The sequence below is a fragment of the Argentina silus genome (assembly GCF_951799395.1).
Source record: "Argentina silus genome assembly, chromosome: 12".
In the NCBI taxonomy this organism is placed as follows: domain Eukaryota; kingdom Metazoa; phylum Chordata; class Actinopteri; order Argentiniformes; family Argentinidae; genus Argentina; species Argentina silus.
This window is the reverse complement of record NC_139666.1, coordinates 11,073,381-11,084,373: the sequence shown is the minus strand read 5'-3', so window position 1 is coordinate 11,084,373 and position 10,993 is coordinate 11,073,381. Positions and strand designations below refer to the sequence as shown.

General features: G+C 40.8%; 1 protein-coding gene across 1 annotated transcript; it reads right to left on the bottom strand.

Moving 5' to 3' along the window:
* Positions 1-874: 874 nt before the first annotated feature.
* b3galt1b (UDP-Gal:betaGlcNAc beta 1,3-galactosyltransferase, polypeptide 1b) lies at positions 875-1,867 on the bottom strand (the record flags this gene model as incomplete). Its single annotated transcript, XM_083682330.1, has 1 exon — positions 875-1,867. Exon 1 carries the CDS (start codon positions 1,856-1,858, stop codon positions 875-877), a length of 984 nt encoding a protein of 327 aa, XP_083538456.1. The 5' UTR covers positions 1,859-1,867.
* Positions 1,868-10,993: the final 9,126 nt, after the last annotated feature.

The window sequence follows — 10,993 nt, the reverse complement described above, 5'->3', positions numbered from 1 at the left end:
GCAAGTAGCATGGCAACTTTGATTACTTAAAGTAAGAAAATAATAATTGTAAAAATTATAAATTGCATCTAAAATGCAAAAAGCCCACTCTTTACAGTAAAAGAGGCAGGCTACATTTACACCGATATGTAAACATATAGATCCAGGCAAATTTACATTAACAGAACATCTGTTGGACAAATGAGCACTGACATCTCTCCCAGCACATATGGTATATTCAGTAAAAATATGTTTGATCTCTTATTGAATGACAACTAAATGAAAATAACCAATCACATCATCACTTTGTCTATGTTTGCGGATTGCAGATATTATTGTTGCAGTATAATTCTTCTGTACTGTAGTCAGCAGCCTAGTGAAGGAGAAGACATGATGTGGGTGAGGCGATGTCCCTTTGTACAGTAAGAACCAGCATAAACCAGCAGATGTGGACTTGGCATGAGGCAAATAGAGATTTACACTGACATACTACTGTAGGTATAAATAGTATCTGTCTTTCAATAATACATCTGGTTTACACTTGTAAATGTTACTTTCAAAAATGTACATTACACAGTCAATGTTCTTCCAAATGAATTTGTGAAGTCTATACTATTTGGAGTTCTGGAGCACAAATTACAAAATGACGAGTATCAACACCATTTAAAGTGTTTGTTTTCATGAGAACATGCTCTTCACAACCCTCATGCACCCATTAACTGCTCAGGATTGGATTGAGTATGAGTACAGTATACCTGTCTTTCAGTGAATCAACTGCCGTCATAAAATGAAGACTGGCTTACAACTAAAAATGAAGACTCATCAGTGTAACTCTGGAAACAGCAGTTTGAGATAATTGGCAAAAACAAGTTCATTTATCCTCAGGTGCCAGCCACTAACATCTGAGGTGTTTCTTGCTGGACATGTCATTCCAGATCCGGTGCATTTCTTCCGGTGAAATCTGGTGGACGGTGATAACCCGGCGGTACCTGCAGAGGCTGTAGGCCATTTTCCAGTGATTGAAGCCACTGTTCTGATAGGGGTGGATGCCAAGCTTACGCAAACACAGCCCCACGTACACATCCTCCAGGTGGAGAAGTCTGGTGTGCAAGGATGTTTTATAGATAAGCTCAGCCACGTCTGCTGAAAACACATACCCAGTGCCCGAACAGAATGGCGGGTACTTACTCTCTGGGTACAGGTCTCTGGACATGTACCACTTACTGCGCATGTCTCTGATCGGACCTCCGTTAATCACGTAGCCTGTGAAGTAGCGTCTCTTTGGCTTGGTGGCGGGCTTCAGAAGCTTGTAGACCAGGTTGTCCATGTTGACGAAGATGTCGCTGTCTGTCTTCATGACATATTGGGCCTTGGAGCAGAAGGTGGCCACCCAGCGCATGCCCATCAGGGTCTTAAGGGTGAGGTTATGGTAGGAGTCAATGAAGTCCTCCACCACAATGTCGTGAAAGATCTGGCTCTCCTGCTCCACCATCTGGTTGAGGACGGCGTCCGTGTTCCTGCCCAGCAGGAAGAGGGTGATGATGTGGATGTCGCTGAAGGTGCTCTCATCGCCCCATGTCTCCCGGATGGCCTGTCGGGCGTCAAACTCATTGTGCGTGGTACTGATCAGGATGACGAGGAATGGCGTGTTGGTCTCGCATTTCTTGGGTTCGTTGATGACGAAGTCGAAAGAGTGCGGGTTGAGGGGGCGTGTCCGTATGTTACTGAACGTGGTCTTGTTGGGTTTCACAGTCTTTCGTATAGGCACAGACAGCGTCCCAACATAGGACGACGTTGGCCGGGATATACTCAAGAACCAAAGAGCACTCGCCCAGCAAACAACTGTCAACACGTACAAGCATGAGACTTTTGAAGGCATTATGCTGCATTTAGGTGTGTTTTGATGCATTAAATCTTATATACGGCTTTCTGTCTATTAGCAGTGTTTCTTCCAGCAAGGCAGCATTATGCTGCTCCAGCGTGCTGCTTGACATTAATTGTCAGTAATGGATTGCTTTAGAGGAAAGTGATGGTATTCTGTTGTTTTCCTTTGAATGCAAAACCGGTTTGAAACCGTACAGATCTCCAGTCTGTCTTCTTGACACTCCTGCTCCTCCATTTACATCTGCAAGAAGAGAGAAGTGAAACATTAACAACAGAACTAACAGATATGTCTTTATGAGACCAGAGAGCTCATCCATCTACTAAATGAAAGAATAAAAAGGTTTAAATGAGGTATTGAAAAGTTCTGTTAAGAGTTCCTCCAAAATTGGTACTCTGCAGTTGTATTGTTCACACAAATATAAGCCTGCAATGAATATTTAGAGTAAGATATTCACAAACCAACAGCTTTTGATAAGAGCTCTATTGAAAACTGCCCCTGGACTAGGCAGCATTTAATCACAGTAGTAGGGTGCACCATAAAATAAAATGATAATAAAGCTTTGTAAGGGTTCTCAGCTACACAAAGAAGCAGCACAGAGAACTAGGCCTAAAAAGTGTTTAATTGATCTTTTGGAGAGCTAATTGAAAGGCTTATACATTGCAGTTTCTAGAATGAAGTAGCAGAGGTCCTGGGGAGAATCTACTCTGAAGCTACAGGAAAAAAGTCAGATGTAATCAGTATTTTACACAAGACCTCTGTCAGCCTCTCACTCACCATCTACAACTTTCCACAGTAAACAGCTGCATACTTAGGCCTTTTCACATTGCACTTAGCCTAGAGCTAAGAGCTCCCTTAGCCCCAGGCTAAGAGAGCTTTTAGCCTGGGGAAAAGCAATTGTTCACACTTGCACTTTCTTCAGTGGGCTCGCACTAACAGAGGCTTAGCACTGACTTGGCCCTGGACTAGGCTAAGAAACTGCAGTGTGAAAAGCCCTATAGAATCTCTCCTAGAACACACACCCCATTCATTGTGATATAATTTCACTCTGAATCCCACATTTCAAAACTAAACAGATAAACTACTATTAAATGTTTGTATTGGAGCAATAATAAAACACACAAATTGTGACAACAAGTTTGGAAATCCCCAGAGTTTACATATTTGGTCAATTACAGTGTATAATTGCCTTATCAAGGACCTGCAAAAAAAATGTTTGCTTGGTCTTTGGCTACACACTGGACATTTGGCATATACTGTAACTCCCCACTATAAACACACCCTTGGGCTTTATGAAACTCTGTGATGATGGACCAGATGAAGTAAATGTTTACAACTCTACTCTACTGCTCACATTTTAAATTTCAATCTTATTAACAGAACGGACGTATCCATTAAATTCATGTTAATGGTTTAAGACCATTGGTTTAATGGTTTAACTGCTATCCACATTTTAAAATAAAAACCAGTAGTAGCATGAACAGTTGTATTAAAGTAATGACATTGAATGTGGTGCACCAAATGAAATACTTATAAATATCATATCATTAAAATTAAAATACTAACAGTACACACTGAACTGATAAAAAAATAATGTCATAACTGACCTAGACCAAGTCCCATTTTTCAAACCAGAAGGCATACACTATCTTTTAAAGGGCAATGTGGGATTCAAACAACAACAAAGCAGTCTCCCCACCACTTATTTGTTAAACAGCTGAGGGATGGGGCTGGAAAAATGTAACCACTCTCAAGTTTATAGACGGAGCTTTGGATACTGACCTTCCATGAGATCAAAATTATAGTTTTAACCATGTTTTTACAAACAAGCCTATATTTTGAGTTCTGATGGGGTAAAACATTTAAACTAAGTTCATGAGGCATTTATATGTTATATTCTTAAATAATCAATGTCTATATATCATTCTTTTAAAAGTCCCAGATTTACCAATCCCAGACTGCCCCTTTAAACAAACTACTATTTTCCATCAAGAAAAAGAAATAAAAAAAAGCCTGAACAAATATCTCATGACATTATCACTGTTAGTATAACTGTGCTGCTCTGAGTCAATCTGGGAATGGAAGAGTTCACGTCAAATGCTTGTCTGTTTGATCCTAATAGTCAATATTTACCTTGTAATGCTCTCTGGCACATGATAAGGAACCTGGGCAAGCACCTGTCTACTTCCACAGCAGTAGGAATACAGTACATCCCTGACTGTGCACTACTGATGGGAGCTCTGCAACTTATACTGCAGCTCTGCCTCTCGTGATTTGCATTTCTGGTTGTTCTCCACAGAGACAACACTCAAAGGTTAAACAGCCCCTTTGGCTTCATACTTATGAAATAATTACATTAGGATAAGCACCTTTTGAGGAAGGGCTCCAAATGAAAATTCATATAAAACTATCTTGCAGAACATTCCTCTCAGTTCAACCCATGAGACTTTCAACAAAACAATACCTCAACTTCCATATTAAACTTGCGAGGACAAATGTCTCCCTACAGATAGGACTAGAGGTAGGAATAGTGTGTGTTCTGTTTCTGTGTCCCTGGCACAGAAGAACTTTGGTTTTGTCACTGTTCACACTGACAGAGCCAGTGATATGGTGGTGAAGGGGAACATAGCTCAATAATAAGCTTTTCCCCAGGAGTGGAAATTGTTCCTTCTATGCCCCCCAATTTCCACTGGTATCATAGTGCTATTACTGAGCCAACTGAAATTACCCTTCAACACCCTATGGCCACTCAGACCTCAAGTCAGAGGCTGTAGAGCTGCTGGACTGAGCTATTCCATTGTGTCTATGCATTAGAGAGGGTGGTTGGTGCAAGAGCTTTTTACTCGGTGGACATAGACTCCCAGACTCCCCTTGTGAAAGCAATTTTCTTCTCACCCAACTCACACAGGAAGTCACAATGTACTTTGCCACAACCATGCTCTTGTACTCACATACTGATTTTAGCAAAAAAAACAACCACAGGCTAGTCTCCTCACCCGAGTGATGGGTGGAAACCAGTTTCCTGATAAAAATCTCCACATAAGCAAGGTAGAGCCACCAAACCCAGACATATTAACCTGACTAAATTAACGTGTCAGATACCAGGTTGATAAAATCAGTCTGAGGCTCTAGTAATATACAGTACTGTGCACATATATTGTATAAATATACTATGGCTGTGGAAAGTGGAAGATGGAGAGATAGTGGACTGGTGCAGTGTTCTAAAATAGGCACGCTGGAATTAACAGCCATACATGCTGCACTCTCCAATATCCTCCCTGTCTGTTTATAATGAATTACTCATGATCTGTCTCACGACAGGCACAGTCACACACAACATGTGGCCTACCTTGCCGTATACAGTATATAAACATTTCTGTGTTGGCAGCACTCACTGCCAGATACACCTCTTAATCTCTATTTGGATTGTACAGTATACTGTATCTTCTTGGCTTTATCCTCACTAACCCATCACACAGTCATTATAGTACAGTTCTCTCCCCTGACTCCCTCCTCATTTTGTCCTTTGACTGTGAGAAATACACTCTATCTCACCCTGTCTTCCTAGTCTATTTGTCTTCTGTTGTGACTTTCTAGAGAAACCTTGCAATAGCAAATCATCGGTCTTAGACACTCAGTGTGTCGTGAAGGTCTTATTTCTCTGTGGAGGCACTCTCAAGTCCGTTCACTGAGTGCATTATGCACATTTGAGGCTTCTACAAGAGGGATTGCTTACAATCCCCAAATACTTCTCGGTTGAATACGATTGCCTACAAATGTCTTTGAAATGGGATACTTAAAATTGTTCCCTGTTTGAATTTTCTACTCAAAACCCTATGAAGACAGAGAGAGAGAGATAGAGAGAGAGATAGAGAGAGATAGAGAGAGAGAGTGGAGTGGTGTCCAAATAGCTTCTCAGTTTAAAAGACAGGAACAGAATGTTGTTCACTAGTGTTGGACACAGGAACATCTTACACACATGCACACATGCACACATGCACACACACACACACACACACACACACACACACACACACACACACACACACACACACACACACACACACACACACACACACAATCACCATCTGGTTTGTCACTTTACAATCCATTTCTCTCCTGACTTCAGCACAAATTTTATTAGGGAGGAGAATATTCTTTATTACGTGACAGCACATTTAGCTGGCAATTCGTAAAACCTAACCTCCTCTGGTGGCTATTTAGACAGAAGCTGTTCTACGGATATGTCTCATAAATTTCCAGCTATATTACTGTAAGCTCCAGTGCATTCAAATCTTACATTAAATGTGTCCCCAAATCTGTAGTTGGTGACAGGAAATGTGGCATTATTTTCTTTGTTGAAACAGCAAATGTAACATTTTCTTAATAGGTTCATATTTCTATTTTTATTGGACATATACATGGGTAAGATGATGCTACATGCAGTTCTGGACCTAATTCAATGCCATTGCCAACAAGAGAGGCTGGGTGAAAACGCCTACATTCATGCTAGCAGGCGACTCAAATGACAAATTACGTTGTTTTCCCAATATCAGTCAGGAGTGTTTGAATACATACACAATACCTATAGTTGCAAGCATCTCTTCACATTTAGAATTTCAAAATCAAATGCAACTTGAGTGAGGATAGACAGGGGCTTTTTGTTGCCATGGAAGCAGGTCGAAGAGAGAGAGAAAGAGAGAGAGAGAGAGGGAGAGAGAGACAGACAGAGATTAGAGAGAGAGAGAGAGCGAGCGAGAGAGAGAGAGAGAAAGAGACAGATAGATAGAAGATAGAGAGATAGATAGATAGATAGAGAGAAAGAGAGAGAGAGAGAGAGAGAGAGTACCCAGAGTGTATCCAACTGCACTCAGAGTGAGTGGCATGAATAGGTCTTATAGACTCCCTTTAACAATGCTGCAGTGTAATTATGTGTTCTAGTGCCATTGCATTTCACTAAGCAATACCTACCTGTGACACATTGCCATTCTAAGTTGATTATGTAAAGTGGTAATAAATTGTTGCTCTTTTACATTCACAGCTAAGCAATTGACTCCCCTGTCAGTGTTCGGAGACTGGGGCCCATAATGAAACACTGAATAAAAGGCTCCTTAACAGCTTACTGTACTACCACGACATAGAAAGCCTTTGTGGCAGTAGTAATCAATAGTGATCAGACCTTTTTCATGTCATTCATCAACCTCGACAATTACGCCTTCATTACCCATAAATATATCCACAGCATCGGACTGCAGGCAGTTAGATCAAATTAACCATTAATGGCTTGTAGATGATCTTGGAACCGTTGACATTTCCCTGTTTGTATGTATTTGTATGTTTTGTATTGAAGTGTGTTTGGCTGGCAGGCAGGCAGGCTGATATGAGGCTCTGTTTAGATTAGTGTACCGTGGAGCAGCCCCTCCGGGCAGCAAGCCAGACCTTACCACTGCTATTGCTCCAATCCATCTCCATAATGCTGGATGTCACGCTCAGAACCAATCATAATGTCTTCTACACTGTGTGACTGGACCAGTGACTGACAGAGAGACCGCTGACCTTATCTGTTCCCTGTTTAGATAGAGACGCACACATTTCTCTTGGGTTTAATAATACCAAACTAAACTTCTGAAGTTAGCAGGTTCACACCTTAGTATGTACATATACAGAGACAGAGGACAAACAATCCATAGAACACAATGGGGAGTGTAACACAAAAGTTAAATGATTAGTCAAAGCAACGAGAGGAGACCCAATTTATCATGATTTATTGTTTAGCATGAGGCAAAGTTGTATTGGGAGCACAATACAAAGACAACCATTCATCAAAAAGTGACAACCCTTCTCTTCAAGCCTGCAGGTTGAGCATTCAGAAGATTTTTTTTTTTTTACCAGGTTTTGTAAAGAGGCCTATTACACTCTCCTCTGTGCACCAAAAGAAATTACTTGATTTATAGCCCCATGCCGATCTATAGACAGATCTTTCAAATGTTTTTCCAATAACAACGTCTCTGGTCTAATAGGTGCCAGATTCCATTAACTGAACCACACATTATAGAGAAAGGCTACTACACCAAACTCTTACATTACCACTTTTTTATTTTTTTTGCACAATCACTATTTTGTATCGACCTCTAGTTGCTGTTTTTCCTTCACCTGAGGGAGTTGTGGGTAGTTTGACTTTATTTGTTTCATTTCAGCCTAAGTGATTCTGAAAGAGGCCATAAGATAATTAAATAGTAAACTGTTAAAAAAACAGGTCCTACTTTTTCTAATTTGTGTCAGAATTTCCAGTCAGCCTGCTGTTGCTATACATGCATTCTACAGCTCCCATGCTGTTCAATGACGTATGAAGGTCTTTCTGAAGGTTGCAGTGGATTCTCATTGCTGTTTTGTCTTCAGGCAAATTGTCTGGTTATGAATTCTGGCATGAGCCATACTGTAGCTCTCTTACATATTTTTCATGACAACACATAATTGAATGATTACTGTTATGAAATACTGATGATAAGACTCCCTTCTAGAGCAGAGAAGTTGACAGTGTGCAGCACAGCATGTGGCACGCTTAAAGTCTGCTTTCCCCTACAGTACAATGGTGCAGCAGTCACATTTGAAGCTGAGTTGAGATTATATCATGAAAGAAGAGAGCAGAAAACATACAGTATGAACTTTAAGGGCTGTAATGGGTTTTCATGCAATAAAAACATTCAAACCATATTCCATGAACAGTAACATACTGTACACTTATTTCATAACATGCCAAATAAATCCAGCCTCATAGAAAGCTACAGTAGGACATGAAACCACCTTTTACGGCCATACTATGAGTTGGCTGGCATGCCTGTGGAACTGATTATACTGCCTAATTCATCACTGCCTATAAACGCTCCAATCTAGACAGACCGTGTGAAATCTATTGTACCAGACGAGATAAATGGCTTTGGTGTGGAATAAACATCTGCAGTGTCAGAGAGCAGAGAGTTGCTTGGAGAAACCCAACAGAGCTGACAGTGCTGCTGAGCTATTTGTGGTGCTTTGAGCTCTAATTTGAATTCTGAGCCTGAACCGTGAAATGAAGATGATAGCTTTATTTTTGTGTGAACAATGTGCTCTTATGTTTGTCTGGTTGGCACAGTACGCTTTAATGCTGTCACGGGAAAACAACTGAAAGATGTATAGTTTAGAGTATCAAAAAGCTTGCTGTGATTCATGTTTTATTGAGTGTACATCATTCTTTGTCAAACAGACAGTATGAAAGGAATGGAATCAAACTCTGTTAAAAAGTTATAAAGGACACTACACCCGTCGGCTAGCATGATCTCTCCCTTGCTACACCCTGCATGCACTCAGAGGAGGGGAGGGAAAGTAATGGAATACGGATACGATTCATATCCAACGATCACTATCGCCTCCAAAACAGAAGACTCCTCTCTTATTTGTTGCTCTCTGACTGAAACATTAGGGAAAATTTGTAATTTACATATTTTAAGCTTACGGGTTGATTTAAATTGTGTTCCGCTATTACAGCGAGGAAAACAACTGAAGAAAAATCCATCAGGCAATTAAATTAGTGAAGCCACATTAAGCTGAATGAAAACTTTTGATACATGCAGATAGCAAGGATCTGAAAAAGACAAACAAGCTCGTAAAACTGGCATTACTCTTCTATTATTCCACACAGAGAGAATTAAAATCTCGCAGGCAATATTCATTTTGGAGGAGAGTTAATAACAGTTTAAAGGCTTGGCACCCAGTCGACTGAATCTCTAGCACACCAAAACGCCGAAGGTTAATTCGTCAGGCTTTGAGGGGAGGCAGGTCTACTTGATTTTGTTCAGTGTTTCCAATATGATTTCAATGCTAATAATGCTGGGGGTGTTATAAGGAACAGTCCCTATTCCACTGGTGTAATAACAACAAAAGCTCAACTGTAATATTGTATTTGACACAATGCAGCCAAACACTATTGAATTTGAGTATCCTGGTAAACCTATAACCCAGGAAAACCTAGAGCCCTGGTAAGCAAGGCAATTACAATGCACTGTAATTAGTAGAGTACTACAGTATGTAGGTTAATACAACATAGTTACTAAAGTAATTACAATATTATTACTACAATAAAGAGCAAGTTAACATACAGTTTTATCAAACATTTTGTATCATAAATGGCAAGCAAGAGGACCATATGCTGACTTGAGGGTCCAGGAGCCAGTAGCCAATTAACACAGAGAGCCTGACCAATCCAGTAGGAAGAAACATCTGGAAAAAAACAAGTTTTTTAAATTGGCAGTGCCCATGTACAGTATGCACCTATCAGAGGTGGGATGCTTTATACACTGTCGGCACCTTGGGGTGGGAAAGCTGAACCTGAAAATGAGATTTAACACATTTGCACACTTTGGGAACTTCAGGTACAATATCACAACATTCTACTTGCAGCCAACGTGACCTGATGCACAGAAGTCATAGAGTATGTAAACACCTTTAGGTTTTCTGGGTACATCACTTTAGGTACGATATCGTACAAATGATTGATGCAATCACGCTGAGTAGTCACACTCTCTAGAGCTTGGGCATCTCCACAACGTTTGTCAGTTAGCTTTAAGATGCAACGCTGAATATATCCATAATCCTATTACACCCCCACCCCAACATTACTTATTTAGCCCCCAAATGCCAGGCAGAACAGGCTTTCGAGGAGATCCTATCCAGGCACACTTGGTGGGAAAGCTGTTATTGCTAATTTTAAGCATCAACACAGCAGAGACTGTAAATAAATCATTAGCCATGTCTGAAACAATAAGAGTCATCTCCCAGCGAGCATAGGGAGAGTGTGGGTGTTGAGGGGGAGTAATGATGAGGACAGGGGAGAGAGGCCTTATCCTAGAGAGACATATCCTGGGGGGCTCATCCTCTTCCTCACCTCCACCTCCACTATGATTATTAGGTGCCTGTCACAATACACATTTCCTTAAAGTACAGAACCACTCACAAACACAGGACTAGCTTCCTGCAGTGCTGCAGCCAACATCCAAACCCTCTGAACAGATGCTGCCCGGTGCTCTCCCCCAGGGAGTAGCCAACAGCGTACAGTGTGTGCCATCTGAAAGTTCAGAGAGCTAATGGAGGATATGT